Source organism: Silurus aristotelis (genome assembly GCF_946808225.1).
Source record: "Silurus aristotelis genome assembly, chromosome: 27".
NCBI lineage: Eukaryota > Metazoa > Chordata > Actinopteri > Siluriformes > Siluridae > Silurus > Silurus aristotelis.
The window spans coordinates 16,306,523-16,329,148 of record NC_139600.1 but is presented as its reverse complement, the minus strand read 5'-3'; the positions used below and the strand labels follow the sequence as shown (position 1 = coordinate 16,329,148).

At 41.0% G+C, this 22,626-nt stretch overlaps 1 protein-coding gene across 3 annotated transcripts in view; it reads left to right on the top strand.

Moving 5' to 3' along the window:
* sgcz (sarcoglycan zeta) overlaps nucleotides 1–1,842 on the top strand; it is a 152,117-nt gene extending 150,275 nt beyond the window's left edge. Inside the window, exons 8-9 of one of the 3 annotated variants that reach the window (XR_014532005.1) lie at nucleotides 543–889; nucleotides 1,016–1,839. Coding sequence is in view for 1 of the 3 variants with exons in the window: in XM_083532998.1 (XP_083389124.1) it covers nucleotides 543–740 (198 nt within the window). In the remaining 2 variants the exon portion in view is untranslated. Of the gene's footprint in view, nucleotides 1–542 lie in introns of all 3 variants that reach the window. The other 2 variants (XR_014532006.1, XM_083532998.1) reach the window with 2 other exon arrangements.
* The last annotated feature ends 20,784 nt before the right edge of the window (nucleotides 1,843–22,626 follow it).

Sequence of the window (22,626 nt, the reverse complement as noted above, 5' to 3'; positions counted from 1 at the left end):
GCCATGTTACTTACACCTGTTTTACAGATACAGTCATTGTTTGGTTGGTAAACGAATATACGTAATGTTGCTAATCTGTCGTTAATGTTGGATGGTTAAAAGACTTTGCGTCGTGGTAGAAAGCACAGATCTCCTCAAGCACAGTCCGAAATCTGGAACACCTTCTCAGAAGAGTGGAGGATATTATACGAGCAAACGGGGACTAAATGTAAAACGGGATCTTCACAAATCTCAAGCGAAGGCTATACTCGGGTGTTTGCAAACTTTTGTAACTTGAGTGCATGACGTGACGTGATTGTGGGAGGAGCTTAATGTTTGAAGGCGTAAAAGTAAATGAAAGTTTTTTTATTTGTTCTACCTGAACGGAAGTTACAATGCAGTTTGGCAACAGATTTGGTAGAAGCTTGATGTTGCCAGGTCTGTGCTTACTGTCCACAGTATCCCACAAGTTTTTATTCTTGCGGTCGTGTATGAAATGTAGTTGAACTTCTGATTCTAATTGTTCTTTCCTTTCTTTATTTTTTTTTCCTTTCCTGGAATAGATCTTTCTCAATGGCAAGTCGATCCGCATGCCGAATCTTCCTCACGGCAGCGTGGACCCTCTGCTCAGCCCGGGCACCAGCTACCCAAAACACACTGTCTACGAGGTGTGCGTGTGTCCGAGCGGCAAACTCTACCTGTCCCCCGCGGACAGCGCCTCCACCTGCCAGACCACCAACAGTGTGTGTTTATGGAGCTGAGAGTGGCGTGGGGGCTTTGCCCGACACCAGAAAGGCCTTCCTTCACTTCCTCCTCAACTCTTTCCTTCCCTTCTTCAACCTTTCCATCCAACACGTTTGCGTCAACGCCTCCACGTCCGAGCGTCGGGACAGTTTCAGACTGAACATTGGTACAGAAATGGAGGATTCTGTGGTACTTTTTTGTTTGCATTATTGTTCACACTTTTGAGTCTTTTACCCATTCTCCTATCTTCTTTTTCATCCCTTTTTCCTCCTCCCATCTTTCCTTCCTTCAGGAATTCAGGAATCGGAACAAACTCGGCTAGCAGCCCCATCTTCCCAATCTGTAAATGGAGCAAAAACTTGATTTCTTTTTCTTCACTCTCTTCTTGTTTTTGGTATTCCTATTTTTGTAAGACCCTCTGCCCCCAGTGGAGACTTCTGGGAAAATTTTGACGAGAGGCCGGGAGTAGGCTAACGAAAACGAGCACACACAAGAGTGTGTTTTTCTAAAGAAAGCGATACACAGGTGCCTTTGCTGTTGTCGAAAAAAAAAAGCACACGTTCACCCGCGAATCATCCCCCAGAACACGCCGGCAAAAAAAGGGGAGCGCTAATTAACGTCTTTTTTTGACACTTCAACCAGGAAAGACGAATCCAATGTAGTCCAAATTCTGTCCTTTTTACTTTTGGACTTTTTCTCTCTTCGGGGAACAAAGCACAAGATTATGCCATGTATATAGAAACTCAATAAATAATAATAAAAAGAGAAAGTTTATTTTAAACATTTTATATCCAAGAATGTTTGATGATCTTTTTTTCTTTCTTCTTTTTCTTTTTTTTGTTTTTTTTTTTCTTAGCATTTTTGTCCCTAAAAAAAGAAAAGTAATAAGTTATGTTTTTGGATTGTTGCAAAAAAAAAATAAATAAAAAAAAATACCATTTTAATTCTTTCTTCTTAACAGCAGACCAAAAGGAGTTTGTGTACGACCCCAGTGAATATATTTCCTCTCCACAAGAAATGTACACATTTCATAGAATTGAATACTGATTCAAACCCCGATGTACAACTGTATGATCTCGTGTACTGTAAAAAAAATAATAATTTACATATAAAAAAAATCTGAATAAATCTTAGTTGATTTATTTTTTAATCAAACGCCAGTGATTTCTTGCTCTTCTACATTTCTTTCGGGAAATTATACAATTTTACTATAATTTATGATCAAAAGTATGTGGACACCTGACTTTTTCCACCCGTATGTGCTTCTTCTTCAAACTGTACAGAATCTTACTGTTTGGATGCAAGAGCATGAAATTTTCCCTAGTAGGAATCATGTGAACGCTGACTGCACCCCAAGAACCTCTTCACCTCACCTGCATCAGTACCTGACTTTACTTACACACTTGTGGTTAAAAGAATGTCCACAAATCTCCACAAACTCTAGTGGAACATCACTCAGGAGAGTGAAGCTCATTATTAGAGCAAATGGAGACTAAATGTGCAGTAGGATGTTCAAAAAAGAGCACATATTATTCTTAGAGTCCGGTGTTTGCAAACTTTTGCCCATGTATTTTGGTCCAAAAAAAAAGCAAAAAATACCATGAAAAACTATTTTGAATGTTTCTGATGATTCAGGAGTTCATTTGTTGGATGAAGTATGTTTTTTTTTTTTGTTTTTTTTTATCCTGAAGGAACAAACCTTTATGATGATTTTTTTAATTAAAGAGAAATCTGATCCAGAATGGAGATGTTGGTGTGAATGTTGGACAGAATGTAATGAAATGAGCAGTAAAGCGTTGATGCAACTGTGAGACTCGTGAACAGATGAGGAAGAGCAACAGATGGACAGACTAAAGAATCAAAGCGCTGCTGCATTTCATGCTTTAGGTGAAGATTTAAAAAAAATCTTTTCTGACTGAAATGTACCAAAAAAAATTTCTACTGAGAAACTTCCAGAAAGTTGTGTAAATCCTCAGGATCTTTCATTGTGGCAGCCATTTTTTCTTGTATTTAGTAGTTGAAATGCCTGGAGAACCCTGTTTCTGAATCTGATACGAAATCACTGAGCAGTGGAATAGCAGGGTTCAGGGTGGATTTTGTCCCACCACAAGCTGATGCCAAATTAGAATAATTCTGTCTGACATTTTTCATATTGTTTGCTTAATTGTTGGTAATCTCACTCAGAATTACATCAGCCTTGCACTGGAATTTGGAAAAGGTTCAGCTGGACCTCTGGGGGGAAAATTCATTACTGGGAGAAAACACACTTCCAAATGCCAGCACTGTGGTTGCAGTTGAAACACACACACACACACACACACACACACACACACACACATATACACACAAAAAAAGTTTTGTTTATATAAGGGGAAAAAAACACTTTCTAGGAGCTTCAAGATCTTTTTCTAAATGTACTATTCTATTTATTTATTTAATTCTTGGAGGGTTTTTTTTTTATTATTATTATTATTTGGTTTCTAGAAATTTCCTCTTGGTACTTTTGTAGGGTGAGGAATTTTTTTTATTATTTTTTTTGTTTTCGAATGTCATCGAATTTTTCGGTAAATTGACGTATCAGGCGGAGAATTAAATCATATATGGTGATGAACCTGGAAGCTGGAAGTTCTCCGGTCTCCAAAGTCTAAGAAAGAACATCTGCCTCCTGTGTCCACATGCACAATGTCTGAGATCCTGACACTGTAATATTCCATATGGAGCTGAGATCTTCAGTGAGGTGGAGCCACATGGTGTATAACTGTGTTTTTTGGGGTTTTTTTTTGGTTTTTATTGTGTAGAATTTGAGATGTTTATCACAGGGTTTAATTTTTTTACACCAGATGCGAAATGACGGTCCTTAAAATGCATGCAATGAAATTCTGTCTTTTTTTTCTAGAATCTAAAAGATTATGTCGTTTATTCAGTTTACGGGGTCGCAAGAAGGTTGAAGAACAAAAGCAGTTGTTATGTAGATGCAATTTGGCAATTTTATGTTAAACAAAGTAAACAAATGATTGTTCTGATCTGATTTTATTTACATTTTATATGTTGGCAAACGTTTGCGGACACCTGGTCGTAAGTGAGGTTTGTGCTTTCTGAGCATCGCATTCCACATTCACTCCCACTTTTGCTCTTATAATTCCGTTCACTCTTCTGGGAAGATGTTCCACTAGATTTTGGAGTGTGCTTGTGGAGAATTTGTTCTTATTAAGCCACAAGGGTGGCTAAATGTGAGGAGACCTGGGGTGCAGTCAGCGTACACATTCATCCCGAAGGTGTTCACTAGGGTTGAGGTCAGAGCTCTATAGCAGGAGATCTTCCACTCCAACCAATACAAAGCATCTTTTCATGGAGTTTGCTTCAACTACTGATAAATTCAGGTGACACAACACTTTGGAACACTGCGTCTTTGCCAGATCTATGCTAGCGTGACATTATTTATCCACTAATGTCCGTGTTACGGTTTGATTAGCGCTGATCGCGTTAGGAAGTGACACGTGGAAAGCGCTAATGGCTGGATTCAAGTAAAAGGTCAGAGAGAATCTTCTTGAGCTGATGATCTCCAGGCTTGGAACTCATCCCTGATATTACACACACAGCCACAAACTCGGAGCAGGTTTTGTGAGTGAAGCCTGAATAAACGGCTAATGAGCTACAGTCTGAAGCGTTTCTCGGTGGAAGAAATGGCCTTGGTGACTGCACACCACGTGCCAAGGTTCCCAAAAGGAGCATGATCTGAAATCAGATCTCGTACATAAGGATTTCTTTAAAGATGTTCAACAATGTGAATTCCTCTTAATGTAAATTGTTTGTGTAATAATTTTCCAAAAAAACTAATTTCTTATAGATTCAGATGAGTCTCCAGAGTCCAATGATAAAGATGAATTACCTCAAACACTGAATGCAGATGATTCCTGTCAAATTCCTCCTGTGCTACCTTTTTGCTGTTCTGAATTCCAGAACTTCAAGAACCATGGTGGCTCTTATAATATACTGAACTTTCCATCAGTATTCAGTTGTTTGGAACATCCGGCACACCTGGGGTGTGGGCTCTTCTTCAGGACCGTCCAAGAGTGATGGGTTCTATGAAGAAAATCTCACCATGCAGCATCAAACATCTACTTTGTATTGCCAAAAGTTTGTGGATTGTTATTGAGTGTTTTTTGAGCATCCTGTTCCACATGATGTATTAGTGGTTCCCTAACCTTAAGAAGATCTTAATCATTCATTGAACCTTCAAAGAAACCTTGTAACTACCAGATATCACAAAAAAACGTTTATATGAACATCTAATTCCACACTCCCATTTTCAGTTATAATTATCTCCACTCTTCTGGGAAGAGGTTCCACTAGATTTTGTAGAGATTTCTGGGTATACATTCAGCCACAAGGGTTTTATTAAAGTCAGGACCTGATGGGTTTGAGATCTACAGCAGTAGATCTTTCACTTCAACCCTTTAATCTTTATGGAGCTGAGTTTCTGCACAGGGGCATCGTCACAAGTTTAGGTCTCCTAGTTCAAGTAAATGAAAAAATTTAATGCTCCAGCATCCAAAGACGTCCGATACACTTGTGAGCCTCAAAGTTTGGGCTAACAGTCAGAGAAAGAACCACATCTGGCCAGAAAAGCCAGCACAGGTCTCTCAATGTTGTTAGAATTTATGATAATCGGTGTGTTTGTACGCTTAAATAAATCGACTTTATAAGAAATGCTGCAATTTCAAGGTGTAATAAAACTTCTACAATGCATGACTATTTGTGTATTAAACAAGCTCACTTGGTGAAGGTCAGTAGTTAAGGCTGATGTTGCAGCTTGGAAGTGCAGCAGACCGCATCGAATGCTTATTAACCTAATGTTTTGCTTCATACAGTGAATTTACTTTCAGTCACATAAACCTTGCCATGAACCTGCTGAACACCGTCGCACTGTACACCAGCGTATTCACGGTGGAATCGATGCGATATTCTCCGTGAAAGGTCGGATTGGTGCGCCATCGCTGTTTATTCCTGTCGAGAAGTTTCTGCCCTCGCGCATTCGGCTTGTCAGTACAATCGGCTTTACCCCAATCTTCCAAATGCATCTGCCAACATCAGTAATGTTCGTGTCATGTGAATAGTGTTGCCCCGGAATAAATTGACTTTAATGTTCGCTCTGTGTTGCGAATGCGTAATGTGGGCGAGGGGCCCGAGACGTTGCCTGGAACTCATTGGGATTCAGAGCAGAGTGAAGGTCAATCCGGGAGGGCGAGTTTGGACACTGGTACCGGGCCAACTGACAAGCCACATGAGGTGAATTATTCAAGGCCTTTACACATGCTTGCTCAAACTGTTTGTTTTCCTGTTAGGACATAGACTCATGAGTGTGTCGACCCAAGAGAGTGTGTGTGTGTGTGTGTGTGTGTGTGTGTGTGTGTGTGTGTGTGTGTGTGTGTGTGTGTGTGGGTGTGGGGGGGTGCAATTCTGAATAGGAATGAGCTCTTCGATTAGAGTTAGAGTGCAACTCCATGCTAGCAATTCCATTTCTTTCAATAATGTCTGTACATGCTCCATAGCAAAACTCAGGCTGTAAAACCTTTCAAATGTTTATTAGTGCATTTCAGCATGAGATCTGGACTACAGCAAGATACGGAAATAAATGAGTAGTAACATAGTAAATTAATACAAAAAATCAGTTTGGTGGTGGAGACTGCAGAGTTATGGTATTCCTGTGGGTTGGCAGTAGCATGAGTTATGGGAATTACACCGATCAGCCAAAACATTGTGACCACCTGCCTAATATTCTTTTGGTCCCCTTTTGCTGCTAAAACAGTCGTGACCCGTCGATCATCAACAGTCTGAACTTCTTCAGCAGTTTGAGCTACAGGAGCTCGTCTGTTGGATCGGCCGCACGTGACCCTGTCGCCGGTTCACCACTGTTCCTTTCTTGGAGCACTTTTGAAAGATACTGAACACTGCAGACCAGGAACAGCCCACAAGAGCTACAGTTTTGGAGATGCTCCGACCCAGTCGTCTAGACGCCGTAATTTCTCAAACTCGCTCAAATCCTTACGCCCATTTTTCCAACATAATTCGCTTGCTGTCTGATAAATATATCCACCCACTACAGGTGCTATTATGAAGAGATCACCAGTGTTCTTCACTTCACCTGTCAGTGTGTTCACGCCTAAAAACGCTCCACGTCCACACTTTCGCTTTTAATCGCTTTCCAAAAGTTGCTCATCCACACTGAAACATCTGAAAACGCTTACGTCCCTGTACTGTACTCAGCATGATTTCGTTTTTATTTTCCGGCTCGTCGAAACATCACAGAAATGAGTAAAAAGCCGTCATCGTGTTCACAGTCAACTCTGCGACGCGATAACAGCGTTTTCAAATGTATCCACTTTGGAGAGTGTTTTTGACAAAGCTACGTTTACATCTCGGTGTGAACGTGAGGCCAAAAACGGAGAAAAAAATATGCGTTGCCAAACAAAAAAGTATTAGTGTGGACCGGGCCGTACCATCAGAGCAAAATCCAAAAGCGTAATACTGTGCAGAGACCCGAGGCAGTGATCAATGACTCATTAATAGGTTGTGCAAAGAAAACCATGGAGTCCTATTGAGTAAATGATACATGTGCAAAACAAAACGACAAATGAACAATTAGTTGGAGGTGTAAAGAAAAATGTGTAGAGATTTCAATATTTCCGGGCACAAGAGACATTTTTATGAAATGTGACCCAGCAGGTGACGTGAGCGATGAGGCGTGGGGGGAAATCTTAGATACGGAGGTAAAGCCTGTAAGGATGTGGAAGATGTGGTAGATAATAGATGAGGTTTGTAGGGATGTTGTTGCAGATCCAATAATGTGAGGATGAAGAAAGGACCTGGCTGTAGTTCTGATGTGGCCCGTGGAAATCAGATAAGGAGGCAGAGGATATGGGACTTATGGGCTTGTGATGGACACAGAGATGAGATGTGTTGGAAAGGGGCAGTTGTGGAGAGTTGTGTGGAGATCTAGTTGTAACAACTAAATAGGAGTAAAGATGGGATTTGTGGGGATGTCAAGCAGGTGGAGGTGTGAAGATGAGATAAAACACTGTTTGAAGGTGGCGCTGTAGGGACGTAGTCAGAGAGATACAGAGATTAGATCTGTGTGGCTGCTGTGGATACTGCAATTGGGCCTGTGGGTATGTGATGGATCAAGGTGTAGGAGCATGTGGGAATGTGGTGGAGATGGAGATGCGGTGGGGTTATAAATAAGTATATGGATGGGACTTGGTGGACACAAATCTGGTTTGTGAAATACGTAGTTGGGATCTGGCTGTAAATATGGGATGGGGCATGAAATGGAATGTATATTGAGATAAGCTCTTTGGGGATGTAACAGGCATGGAAATGTTGAGAGGTTTGTAGAGATGTAGTGGATCTGTAGATTGGGATTTTGAAATTGAGGCTACTGGTAATGTGGCAAATGTGGAGAGTGGCTTATGAGGACGGGGTGTAGAGGAGATGGAGCAGAGATGCAGAAGAGATCTGTGGGAATGTGGTGGAATGAGTTTCATGGGTGGTTTGGAACGGGACTGTAGTTTTAATTCTATGCAGCGCTGAAGCATGTGAGTTAAGATGCGAGTGGGTGAAATATGAACCTTTTTGTATCATCATCTTTTTCCTGACACTTCAAATTAATGCAGAATCCAGTCTGATTTAAACAAGTGAGGGTTAAGGACTCAGCAGAGGTTCTAGTGCAATATGCAGACCTTTAACCACTAAACCTCCATTATTTTTCCTGCTGGGATATAATTACACCCCATAACCTGATCAGGACACCCTCAGAAATTCCAACAAGCATGAGTAATTGAGTCGGATTCCATATGAATAATGTGAGAAGAAAAACGATGACCTCAGCTTGACTCATGCAAATGCGTATAAATCGGGCTTCTGAGATTAAGCTATTTTAGGATTCAGTTCTCTCTGACTATATGCGTACAGCTCTTCAGATTCCTTTCCCCTCTGTTCAAAAATCAACAACTTGCTACAAAAATCTTATCTGCAAATAACCCACAAAAAACCCATCCACGCCTGGTAATCCATCACGATATCGGAGCTGTGAAACAGGACCTAGTAACGTTAAGCTAAACATCACACAAGCCCCCTATAGAAAAGCCGCCATGAAGTGGCCGTGAAACGACTGAAGCAATTGCACCTCTAAATGGTTTGATTGTAGCATTTTCTGGGTCAGCGAAGATGCTTAATGTGGCCTATTATGCACGCTTTCTGGTGCACATGCATAAAGAAGCTCTGCAGCATGAGTGTGCACATCCAGACGAAATCAGATTAGTCAGGCAATCACCTGGAACAATGTGCCGCCTAACAGCCGCTGTCCCTATGCAACCATCCGACTGCAACTGTTTATTTAATGGAATCGAACTTAATTCAGAATGATGAATAGCGTTCAGCACTGGGAGCTCCAGTTATCATCGTTTGCGTTAGCGCTATTTACCTGCCATCGGAATGTTTGCAGTCGGAGAAGCTGTATATCATCAGCAAACATTCGAGCTGCTACACATCAATCAGAATGGTACATGGTGGGCTTTTTTATTCTTTTTTTTTTGAGGCCAGATCCTTAAAGCCTTCAAAGTATACGTTACAGAACGATCCTCCTCAATCAAGATATTAGAAGAAGGATATCCTAAATGATCAATCTGGCATGATATCCACTCTGTTCCGCTTATCATCTCATTATATCTCCAATCATTATACTCAGCTTAACATCTCTGTCATCTTTTCGTTAAAAAACACAAACCTCAGACCTCTGGCTCTACACCGTTTACGATAAATACAAGCGAAGCCGATGACGGCGTATGAATCTCTGAACAGTTTTTCCTTTCGCGGTCCAAACAAAGTCTAATCTTTCCCAGTCTTTCTCAGACCAGATTAAATTAGAGTTGGGATGATTAGGTTAAGAAGATACGGCCATGTCCATCAAATCTAGCTTCAGCGGAGATGTGCTGACAAGAAGGGAGGGGTTTTTTGTTTTGCAGTGCAGTAAACCGACCTTGAAAGTACGCATCGACTAAATATTTGAATAAAAGCAGGTCTGGCTCTGTGAATACGCTCCTGCATTATTCACTGGAAGGTTGTGAGATCCAGTCTTAGATAGCTCAGTGTTAGGAGGGGGTAGATATTGGATTTTTAACCCCTTAACTACCAGGTTTTAATCACTTGATTGCAAATTCCTTCAAAATGCATGAATCATTTTCAATTCCAGGATTTTTGAGTTCATTCATTACCAAAAAACAAACAAACAGTAAAATCCGGAACCAAAACATCGCACATTTCAGTACTTGTGAAAGAGTAAGTGCTCGCATGGCGAATCTTACTCGTGAATTTCGGATTCCAGACAATGTTTTTTCCAATCTGCGTTTCGGTTCCTTTGGACCCCTGAGCAATTTTCATTAGTGATTGTGGTTCTCGAACGATTTGTTTATTGCGAACGAGTCTTTAACGTGACTCAGAAGAACGAGTCGTCCCGAAGAGCGATTCGTAAAAACTCCGTAGGTTATGTACAGGAAACTAAACTGGGCAGTTTATTCACGTGACCCCCCGTAGACGCTACGCAGAACTGAGTGGCTCATCGCATGAGTCCTCTGGTCCGAGTTGTTCGTTCTTTCATTTATTTATTTATTTTTCAAAAAAATGACTCGATTACAGTAATGCGAGTAAATATGATCCGTTACTTTCCATTTCTGGTTCTTGGTCTCTTGAAGTGACACAACTTGGAGGACTACGTACGAAAGGGTAGTTCTTTTTTTATCGTATTTTTCCCCCAGAAAAATTCAGTCCTGCATTTTGACACCGCGATGTTTCAGGACCCGGACAAGCCCCCTTTTTATAAAACTTTACATCTCAGCAATTCCTGGTTGCACTTTTTTTGTTGTTGTTCCTGCACTCCAAGCTAACAAAGGGATTAAATATTAGCTGACGAGTTGTTCTGGCTAGATGTTAGATCATGGAAAATGAGGAGGAGGAAGAGGAGGAGGGCATGGAACATGCAAAGCAAGGTATTTCCAGAAATGGACCTGACATTTGAGTGTACCCTGGGACCTTGTTCCTCAGTGTGTGTGTGTGTGTGTGTGTGTGTGTGTGTGTGTGTGTGTGTGTGTGTGTGTGTGTGTGTGTGTGTGTTTTCTCTGTTTTACCACACCTGATTCAACCTGTGAAACATTTGCTAATTATCTCATGAGCTGACTCAGGTGCAGGAGAGTGAGATAAAGAGAGAGAGAGAGAGAGAGAGAGAGAGAGAGAGAGAGAGAGAGGGAGGAAAAAAAGGAATAATCCGCACAGCATTATTGGCCTCGAGGCCTTGAGATTGGCTCTATTGATTCCATCCTTCTACACACCTGATGCAATTCCTGGGATGGCTGAGAAAACAGCAGAGTGGATCAGTGTGTGGTGGCGGATTAATGTTTCTCCGTCTCGAACACACACCATTAAACTCATCAGCGAAATTAACCACCGTCTCCCAGGAGGCAATCAGGTATTTGAGGTCAGAGCGTTGAAATATCTGAGACGGCTTCGATGTTCTTATGTGATCGTAGAATTAAGTGTGTGTGTGTGTGTGTGTGTGTGTGTGTGTGTGTGTGTGTGTGTGTGTGTGTGAGAGAGACAGAGCCCATGCAAGTTTGTGGCTTTGCACTAGCGAGTGCCTCGATCTAAAATTAAAGTGACACCTATTGAATTGTAGCGCCTGCGACATTTGGTAGGGATTGACAGGAAATGTGATTAGGTTGGCCGTTAGCATTTGGAGCCGGAATGTCGTCGCAAAAACGCCGTGTCCCTTTCAGGCCAAGTATGAGCTCTTCTGGAAACGCCGCCAGCAGTCATGCATATCAAGTGGTGAGCTAACGACGAAAGCCGCCGTGACATTGCCCTCCGCTGTGTTTGTTTATTATTGTCTTTGTAACCAGGCGTGTTTCTCGTTTAAAAAAAAAAACATCTGGGGGCTTGGGTCATAAACATCTGGAGCTTGAATAGGAGTTTGAGGGAATGTGGTTTCACTACAAGCTTTTTTTTGTGCAGAAGCCAAGATTTTGTGTTCGTTCCTGGTTCTTTGGATGTCCTTCAAGAAGCCTACATGCTTAAGGGCCATGTCAGAAAGGAGGTTAAGAGGGTCTTGATGGTCTCTAACCTATAATGAACCTTTGTATCTAGGAATTCATGATGTTCTGAGGTACAGAAAACACTTCCTATTTTTCCTATTATAATTACCTACACTCTTCTAGGAAGATGTTCCACAAGATTTTGTGGAGATCTGTGTTAATTCAGACAGTAAGTGAAGTCAGGTAGTGATGTAGGTGAAGTTGAGGAGAATCCAGGGGTGCAGCTTTCACATTCATCCCAAAGATGTTCAATGGGTTTGGAGCTCCATATTTCCACTATCTACAACCCATTTAAAGCAGATGTCCATGGAGCTGACTTTGTGCACAGGGGCATCGCCATGAAACGTCACGTGTTACATGTTCTGTTACTTTTGTCCAAAATGTTCAGTCTTGCAGAGCAGCAGGAGATGGGAAGTTCTCACAGTGTTTGAGGAACAGTATAGCAGTGAATGTGGCAATGAGACAAAAACTCGACGAAACAACATTTCCCTCGAACGTGATCGTACATTCTGGAGAAATTCTAGACGTCAGCAACCCTGAGTTGTTTGTTGTCGTTTCATTAACACACAAGCAGGTCGCTTACACTTGTGGTGTGTTACATTACTCTGTTGTGAATCATTACTTTCAGTAGGTTCATTGTCTCCATGTCTCACATCAATTAGAGCTTCGTGTGTGTGTGTGTGTGTGTGTGTGTGTGTGTGTGTGTGTGTGTGTGTGTGTGTGTGTGTGTGTGTGTGTGTTTTTCTGCCACTTCCTTGCATCTTGTGATTTCTTTCCCGTTTGCCATTTTGTTAATATTTCTCACTACCTTGTATTGTTCGTCTCTCTGCCCTTTGCCTCTTTTCATCCTTTTCTCCTTCATTGGTTTTTTTTTGTCACCGTGGATGTGTAGTCTGTCCAGCCTTCTTTATTGTTACCTTTTGTGTCTTGTCCAGGCTTCTATTTTCTTTCATCTTCCTTTCTTTCTTCTTTTTTTGTTTCTGCCTGCCTGACTTTCTGTCTGTAATGAATTTCTGATTGTCTGCTGCTGGATTTCTTCAAGAGTGAAATAATTATGTTGTGTCTCTTTGACTTGACTTTAAGGACCCGGTCGATGATGTTGTCAGAGTCAAAGTGCCAAAGTCTGGACCTGGACCAATGTTCAGCGATGTTTTACAGATCTTATTAGTGCTGGAGGAGGAGAATAAAAAGTGGAAGCTCAGTGTTTTAGATGTTGGACTTCTGATTGGAAGGTTGTAAGTTTAAATCCCAGCTTCACCACTGCTGGGCTTATGAGCAAGTCCCTTAAACCTCATGGCTCAGTGTATAAATGAGAAAATAGTAAGTCGCTTTGGATAAAGGCAGCAATATAAAGTCCTCCTAAAATCCTCCAGTCCTCAGTAGAGTTTAGGAGTAAAGGGGCAGCTACACTGCATTTCTCTTTCCACTGATCTCGATTGCAAGTGCTGGAGAACAGAAATGCAACATCAGAGTAATCAGCAGTGTTGGACAGGAAGTTGTTACTGTACTTAAATGAAGTATTTCCATTTCGTGAGACTTTTAAGTCGAGGTTTATTTCTATTGTGCTTTTCACAACACACATCGTCTCAAAGCAGCTTTACAGAATGTAACAGTGAAGGTGAATGGTGTGTGTTTATCCCTGATGATCACCATGGAGACTGTGGTGAAGGAAAAACTCCCTTAGATGTTATGAGGAAGAAACCGTGAGAGGAACCAGACTCGAAAGCAGAACCTCATCCTCATGTGGGTGACATCAAGAGTGTGATTATAGTCTTTAAACACTACAGAACACTGGAGAGCACTGGAATTTTCTTTACTTTAACTTCATTTCAAAGTCAAATATTTGACTTTTTACTCGACTCCATTTAGTGAAATCAGTCGTTCCTTTTTATTAACGAGGATAAAAACGTAACTGGTGAAACACGTGGCGAGTCACCAATCAGGATCGAGCGCACGCTCTGTTTTACACGTGTTCTGATCGGCGCTCGGTGCATCTACTGATCACCAACATACAGTTCAGCATCAGTTCAACATCAAGCAGAACATTTAGAGAGGAATAAATGATGAAGAAACTCCAGACTCGAACTCACCACCGAACACGTGACCTCATTTACATAATTTTATTAAAGTAGTTGAAAAGTTTTTGTGTTCATGATCATTATAATAGAAATCAATCAGTGTTTGAGTCATTAATCTCATTCTATTAATAGATCAGTGTGCTGAGAGTCACATTCGAGTCTTTACACAGAAACTGAGGTGATTAAGTAAAGAATCCTGTGATAAAAATGATAACAGGAACATTAGAGTTATAATAAATCACTTCTTTGATACTTAAGTATTGAAGTGAAAGTTTAAAGGGAAACTTACATTTTTACTGAAATCACATTTTACTGAATGGATCTACTTTTACTCAGCTACATGCTTTGTGTACTTCAGCCGCCACTGATTAACAGGGTTTTTTTAGTCTGATGAGCTCTGACATGGGAATTTGTATCACATAAAAACGTGGGACCGATTGATATAATGGAACTTAATCAGAAATCCAAGATGGAGGAAGCTCTGATTACAGTGGTGTTGCACAGTTTTAAAGACAGCTTTAAACAGAATATAAAATCACTGAAATCTTTGCATACAGGAATCATCTATTGCAGGTGTGTCTAATCTTTTCCACAAAGACTCTGCCTGGGTGCAGGTTTTAATTCCAACCAAACCAGACCAGATTCCACCTGTTTAGATGCTCATTTTCAGGTGTAGCCGTTGTTTTGTTGGAATAAAAAAAACCCTAAAAAAGATTAGACACCCAGTTATCACCAGAACTTGCAGAAGGTCTCAGAAAATTTTATTTCTATTTCATTAACATTAACAAACTCTTGCCTCTGAAATGCTCATTAGGTGTCTTGGACTAATGGAATTAAAGCTAGAAGCTGCAGAAGCTGCACGGGTCCTCCAGACCACAGGACATGAGTCAGGTATCAGGAATCCAAAACAGATTCCAGGAGTTTTTGCTATCATGTTAAATTTGACCACATTTTCAAAACAAATATCCGCCATATACAGAATATAGAAAATGGACTTCTGAGTTCATTGGGTTTTTTTTTTAACTGCAGACTTTCAAATCCAGGATCTTCTCTTTTCCAATCCTAATGATGCAAGGTGCTGCAAATAAGCCACGGAAGATCTTCACTAAGGAATTTGTCAGCTGCTGGATTGTGTGCTTGAGTGCCCTTTATTAGCCCTCTGTTCTCGCTCCAGCTATCATGTGGTGAAGACAAGGATAGAAAAGGCTACATCTCAGCTGGCGTTCCGTGTCACGTCGAGCCCTTGTGCCCAAACAGTCTTCACTGTACACTGATCCATTTACCTTTTGCTTTTGCCAACTGGGTTTCTTACAAATGACTGACCCATTGAAATGTTCTTGCTTTTCCTCTCAAAGACTCAGAGATGTCGAGGTTTTAAGCACTACATTGCTGCAGCACAGAACAAACAAGAAATATCTGGAAAGTCTACACAGTAAGATGTGTGAATGGAGTCAATTAGATAGAGATTTATATCTAAATGTATATATAATTCGGGATAAGTCGACTAGCATGAACACAGACGTAGGTTAGCCTTTAATTGTTACTACGGGGTTTTAATTGGCTTTGTTTCAAGGAATCATCATAAGATATGATATGTCCGTGTTCCGTTTGCTAATATTAGCCTTCTAGGCAATGCTTTAGGAGAAAGGTTCTTCAATTGTTCTTCAAACATGGTATATTTCTATACTGTGACATATCCCATGAACAAAATTTCAACAAGGGTCAATGGATCCAAGTGCCAAGTTCAGGGGTTCAGGTGGTTGCTATTGTTCCATCACAAACACAGAAAACAAGACTTCGTCTTCCTATTTCTCTGGAAATTGAAACGATATGACGAAAACGTTCACCTTGCCGAAGCTTTGACCATGTTCCATGTTTTTCTTCCAAACCAAAGCTTTTCTAAGCTGTAAATAATACTTGGGTTTTTTGTAGCTTTCTTTTTAAAATCTCAGGATATATTTTGCCTGTTAAATCACATCACTTTTAAGATCTTGCTCAAATCTTCATGGATCAACTCGGCTGGTAAACATACAGTAGAAAACTGTGGGATCTTTCACCCTCACCATTCTGACAAATCTGGTCCTAAGCGATTGGTGAGTAGATCTTGATTAGTCTCTCTAAAGCACCTCTGAATTGTTTTAGTCCCTAAAACCGGCTGAGTTTCTTTCTCTCTCTCATGTCTACGTTCTCTTCTTTCATCTTTTTTGACTTTGTAGCTCAAGGCCCAGCTTATAATGTACCTCAACTCTAATAAACAATTTAGATTTTAAATCCTCTATGAACATAAACCCGACAAGACGATGACCACCGGTTCAAACCCAATGCGTTTACGGCTCCACCTCTATATTTTGCATACAGTGGCTGAACTAGTCAGGAGTTTTCGGAAGGAGCAGAAAAAATACATTTAAGAGAGATGCCCTTGTACAGAGCAACTTACAACTGCGCAAATGAAGGTAAAGGGTCTTGCTCAAGGGCCCAACAGTGGTAGCTTGGTGGTGCTGGGATTTGAACTCATGACCTTCTGTTTCAAAGTCCTTATCCACTGAGCTACCGCCTCCCATAATACACAGGTTACATGTTTCATATGAAGAGGTTTGGAAGCAACTCCTAGGAATTTGATTAACCAGAAATATATCTGGAAGACATTCCAGGAAGGGAATATCGCCAGTCTTGGTGTTTCTGAATGACTTCTGAAGTTTGTTTCCACGGTGTTCTGTTCAACATCCTAATATGGGGAAGCAAGATGAAGTCATCGAAAAGAGCTCCAGCCAAATATGCAAACAGCCATAGAACACACAGTCCAGAAATATGTCCATCACCATTTATCACAAATTTACAGAATTAAAATCGGCTTAACGAAACTGCAAATGTGCCAGACAAGACTGTTAGTGCTGCCCAAACACTGCTGAAATGACACGTCATCTCGGAGCAGAGAACGTGTTCCACAGCTTCACCAGATCTCTGTTTTATTGAATGCGGTAAATGAATCTGCTTTTTTTTTATCCAGTTGGCAAACATTTATGCAATATTTATAAGTTTTCATCCAACTTGACATATGCTCATGAAACCAACTCTGTGAGAGGGACATCATGCTAATTCTTGGCAACATCTTGCGCCTTCCTGTTCGACCCCCTGCCTGTGTGCTGTTATCTCTCCCGGGAGAAAAGGCTCCATTTCAATAGCTTTAGTCACTCCAGCAGATTGCTAATAGTCGTCTAATCCAGAAGGTATTTCAACTCTTAAAAGCCTCTGGAATTACAGGATGGTAAAATTACAAATGAAAAGATGAAAGGATCTGAGAGAAAGAAAGAGTCGATTCTGTAGCAGAAGTAAAGGATGTAATATAAAGGAAAGAGCATGTTTACATTTCTGTACTAATATATTAATATATACATAATGTGGTTTTGAATCCACTCACACTAGACTCCTGACAACCGACAGGTGGTGGCAATCACAGGTGATGGCTCTTCTAGCACTTCCCACATGCAGCTAAATGTCTGAGTCATCAAATGCGACAGAATGCTAACCAAGTCATACCTGAGCAAGAGAAGATAGGGGGTCTTGATCAGTGGCCAACTGTGGTTCTCTGACAGTTCCTGGGACATGACTCCCAGGTGAACTCTGAATCTTCCAAATCAAAGTTGGCTTACTTGCAATTGGTTTGCATTTCTACACATACCAGCATGAATTTCTGGGTCATCATGGGTCCTAAAGTTCTCCCACACGTCTTTTAGCAACTGATTTCCTTTTAACCCAAAGACAAAAATTGAAGCCCCCTAACCTAAAGGCACTTAACTAACCCAGCGTTGCTTCCAATTACCATCGAATCTCTAGAAGGATCCCACAAGGTAAAAGAAGACCTGAATCAAGACCTGGGACCCCGTAGTGGAATGGAATTCACCTGGCAAGGAAGCTAACTCAAATCCTAGCACCACCATGCTGAGCCCTTAGCTGCTCGATTGTATAAATGAGTGGTAAGGGGTGTGGTACTACTCATTTATGTGGAGTTTATAGGGAGTGGAAACCTAGTCGTCTTTGTTTTGAAAGGTCATGAGTTCAAATCCCAGTCTCTCAAGGCTCCCACACGCATGGGTGCCTGTGCAAGGCCCTTAACCATACCACTGCACAATTGTATGAATGGGACATGTCTATCTGGACAAGGGCACCTGCCAAATGCCATAAATGTAAATGAGATACTTGTAAGTCGCCCTGGAAAAATGCATTTGCCAAATTTCCTAAATGTACTGTTAATAATTGTGACGTAGCCCCCGAAACAATGGAACTAAGTACAGACGCTCCCCACTTTACCAACGTTTACTTTACGGACTTTCGCGGATATGAACAAATAACAATAACAAACACAGTAACAACTTACGAACAAATTCATGGTACGAACGGTCGTCCGGAACGTAACTCGTTCGTAAGGTGGGGAGTGTCGGGTTTAGCAAGCTTGCTACAAACCTACAAACTTTGCTTCACCCTGGCCCTTGGTAACTGACTCTTGAATAATGAGAATTAGGAGGCAGGACTAAATCCCACCTGTGATGTGAATTGGTAGTGGTGTAACGTTGGTGTCGCGGCTCCTGTTGTCTGCACACACATGTTAATTGGGATGTAAACAACACAAGCTGACTCTTTATTTGCTCACTAATTCTCATAAACGTCCAATTTTATAATGCCTGGATTTGCGGTGTAATGGAACATCTGTGCAATTTTTTTTTTCCTTCCTCTTAATTGCTTAATTACTTTAAACCGCTGCGAATCATCATCTACCGAGCCCTGGCATGCTTTTAGTTCGACGGAGACGGGCACTTGACATTTGCTTAATTTATTAATATGTTCTTTCCTTCTTTCTTCCTCTAAACTACCACTCGGAGTCATGTCTCTGAGACGCTCGAGACTCTCGCAGATTCATTAGCCTGATGATTAGCAGATAATTACCTCAGCTAATCTCGCACAAAGACGCTAATGTGGTCACACAAGAGAAGTCCACTTTGACGCCTGCGCTCACCAACGTGACAGCGCTGATTGATTTGTCTGAACGGCGAAGCGTTATGGGTCATTATGTGAAAGCCACCTATGTGGTGCTGCACGGGACACTGGCCTTTGAAACCGGCTGGAAAAAAAAAAGCATAGCGGCCAATTAGGGAGGCTGTACGCTTGCGTAGCAGATGGTGAGATCTAAACCTTGTCAAACGCCCACATATTGCATCAGAGAAGGGCTAATAATGGACTGAAGCTCCTCGTTAAAGGTGATCTTTACGTGAGCAGCATCTGCTCCGACTTTGTTCATGATAACAAATGCCTTTGTTCACAGCCTCAAAGCTTTGAAACCGGCGAATCCATTGGTGTGTCCGAGAAGAAAGAGGAGAAGCTCTTGATTTCCGGTCCACACCGTGCTACACATTAGCTTGAAAGCCTCTGTGCGCCTCTATTTTCACGCTGTGATTAATGGAATGAAGAGCAGCACATGAAGGACGCTTGATCTTTTCAAACCACTTAAATAAGATATCTTGGGTCGCACACGCTGGAGCCCTTGCGAAGAATCCATTTATGCTAATTAGCCTATTAATTGCAGGTAATTACACAACCACAAACAGCTCGCAAGAGCAAAGTGTTCACTTTTCTTGTGATTCATAAGCATTCAAACAAATTGAATCCTGCCCCAATAAGAAGTTCTTCCTCAAACTGTTTCCACAAAGTTGGAGGCACAAAATTGTGTAGGACGTCTTTGGATGCATTTAGTAGAATTAAATTTTCCTTCGTTAGACCCAAACCTGTTTAATGAAGATCTGCTTTCCATGGGTTGAAAGATGTGGAAGATCTCCTGCTAGAGAAGGCCACATTTGGGATGAATATGAACGCTGACTGCACACCAGGAACCTTCTCACCTCACTTAAAGTACTACCTGCCTTTACTAACACCCTTGTTGCTCAATAAATCTACACAAGTCTCCAAAAATTCTAGTGGAACATCTTCTCAGAAGAGCGGCACTCATTAAAAGAGCAAATGGAGACTAAATGTGGAATGGTCAGGTGTCCACAACCTTTTATTCATATCGTGTATCAGAACATCATACGCTCCTAGATACAAGGATTCTTTAAAGATTTATTGGATGGTTAAGACCTTCGTAACCTCCTTCCTCACATGTAGGCTTCCTATTGGATGACCAAATAATATAAAAGAAGAACATAGCAATCTCATGTGTCCAGATACTCAATAATGGTAAATAGCAGGAGTAGGAAAGCCAGATTGATATTTCAATTATTTATAGCTAGATTAGATGTTTAGGACCCCCAACTGAGAAGCTTGCTAAGGGAAATGAGTCTCTCAGCTTCATTGTGAAGGATTTAAACGCAGCATCTGGCAGATTTTAATCAACGAGCTGAATGATCTGTGCTGCTGAAAAGCTTATTTATTCCATTGAGGAGAAGTTTGTTGGAAAAAAAACAACAAAAAAACCCGACAAATCTGCTGCAAATACGTTTATTTTTTTCTATTTCTTTTTTTCCCCAAATCTTCATCACAGTGTATATTTGATCCAAACGGTAACACTGTATGCTCCTGGCTTCGAGTGTTAATTGGTGTCGCCTCTAAAGCGCTAACACCTGATATTGACTAAATTAGCACGCCGTTCTGCATGCTAATTATCGCCTGCACCTGTCTCTGGTCTCATTCAGGACCGAACTCCTATAAATACGCTCTTTTTGCTTGTTGCCAATTCTTGGTGCATCTTAGAGATCATTTCATTTAGATTATTACAGTATACATGAGCAGTACATGCAGTATGGAAACGATATGACTGTGTAAGATTTATGGAACTTCGTTACAGGAAAAGTAACTTCAAGTGGCTTCTTGTTAACAAAACAAGCTGCATTTGTATTTTTTTATTAAATAAATACAATCAATCTTTCAGATTATTTGCTGTTTTGTTCCTCTAAAAAACCACAGCAATATTTTTATCAATTTTCTAGTTTCATTTGAATCTTTTGAAACATCCACCAGATCAGACTTTTTATTTCTATTTTATTGTCTTCCACATCACCTACAAAATATTGAAGCAAAACAGGGCTCCCAGCGTTCTTCCGGAACGTGTCTTGGAAGTCTTCTTTTCGAAGTATCTCCGCAACGGATCTCCACAACTGTGTCAAAACGGCAAGCTAGATCTTCATCTTCGGGAAGAGGGTGAAGTCTGCAGGAACAAATCTGGCCAGTAGGGTGGGTGAGGAACTGAGAGGGTTGTTCTCCGACAATCATCATGCACAAGTTTCCAAATGGTTTTTGGTGTTTGAGCTCGTCGAAGGTCTTCCCGATCTCTCATCGGCTTAAATTGATGTTCTTTCGCTCTTAAAGCACACGTGCTGCTCAAAACACCTCGGCAAAAGTCTCTGTGGCGGATTTGTTCGATTTCACACAGAATTTCATGTTTGCTCATGGGTTCTAACTTACTGTCCATGATGAAATCTTAGATGTGGTAAAACACAATAGTCAGAATAGCACCAGTTACACCATTAGTCTCGAAACCTTTTGATACCACCTCATATTATAATGGTGGGATTAAAACCAGTGAGAAGCTTCTTCCTATTAATAACCTGCTACATCTATAGCTATAGACATACATTATATATATATATATACACACACACACACACACACACACATACACACATTAGAAGTACATAACTGTATGAGTTTCAGGCTGTAGCTCATTAGCCACATGTTTTCATTCAGCCTTCTTCTGACACACACAACCTACTGTGAGTGTGTGGCTGTGTGTATAATATCAGGGATGAGTTACTTGCCTGGAGATCATCAGCTCAGGGAGATTGCTCTGAAATAACTCTCTGACCTTTTACTTAGATCTAAGCATTAGCACTCTGCATGTGTCACTTCCTAATGCGATCAGCGCTAATCGAGGTTTAACGTAGACACGTGTGGATAAATAACATCGCACCAGCATGGATCTGAGCGACACCTGAGCTTGTTATTCCAATCTCTTACTGTTTGTCTGAAAGCTACCTATAGAAGGACGTTATAATATGTTTAACATGTAGCCAAAGGGAATTGCTGTTTAGTGTTAGCTTAATGGTTAAGGCATTGAACTTTGGATCCAAAGGTTGTAACCCCATAGCTTAACCCCATAGCTTAACCCCATAGCGTAACCCCATATGAATGAGATAAATGTAAGGTGCTCTGGATAAGGGCGTAAACGTAAGTCTTGTATGAGCAATGGGTGAAAAATATGTCAGTGATAGAAATGTTTCAATTTGGCTTTAGAGTCAAGTTTCCCTCTTTACTCTTCTCCCAAACCTGAAACCTAGTACGCTTATGTATTGTGTATCTTTTGTGCAACTCGGGCCGTTAAATTCTACATCTTGCTATTCAGTCGTTTCGGGCTAATAATGAACATAATTCACCAGGGACTTCCTTTAGATCTGCTACTTAAATCAGCATTTAACTGCAACAAATCCTCCTAATAACTCGCCTCCTAATTCCCACCGGTCCGCAGAAAGAAAATAGCGCTTATTTTCCAGGCAAAACGCTTCACCTCCTAGCCGTATAAACATCCGGAATCTTCCGAGCTAGCATCCTCCCTTTAATGAGAAAAAGAGAGGGATGAGCGCGAGCCTGAGAGTGGATGATGTTGGTAATTAGTATGGGAAGCTAATGAGACAGTATTGGGT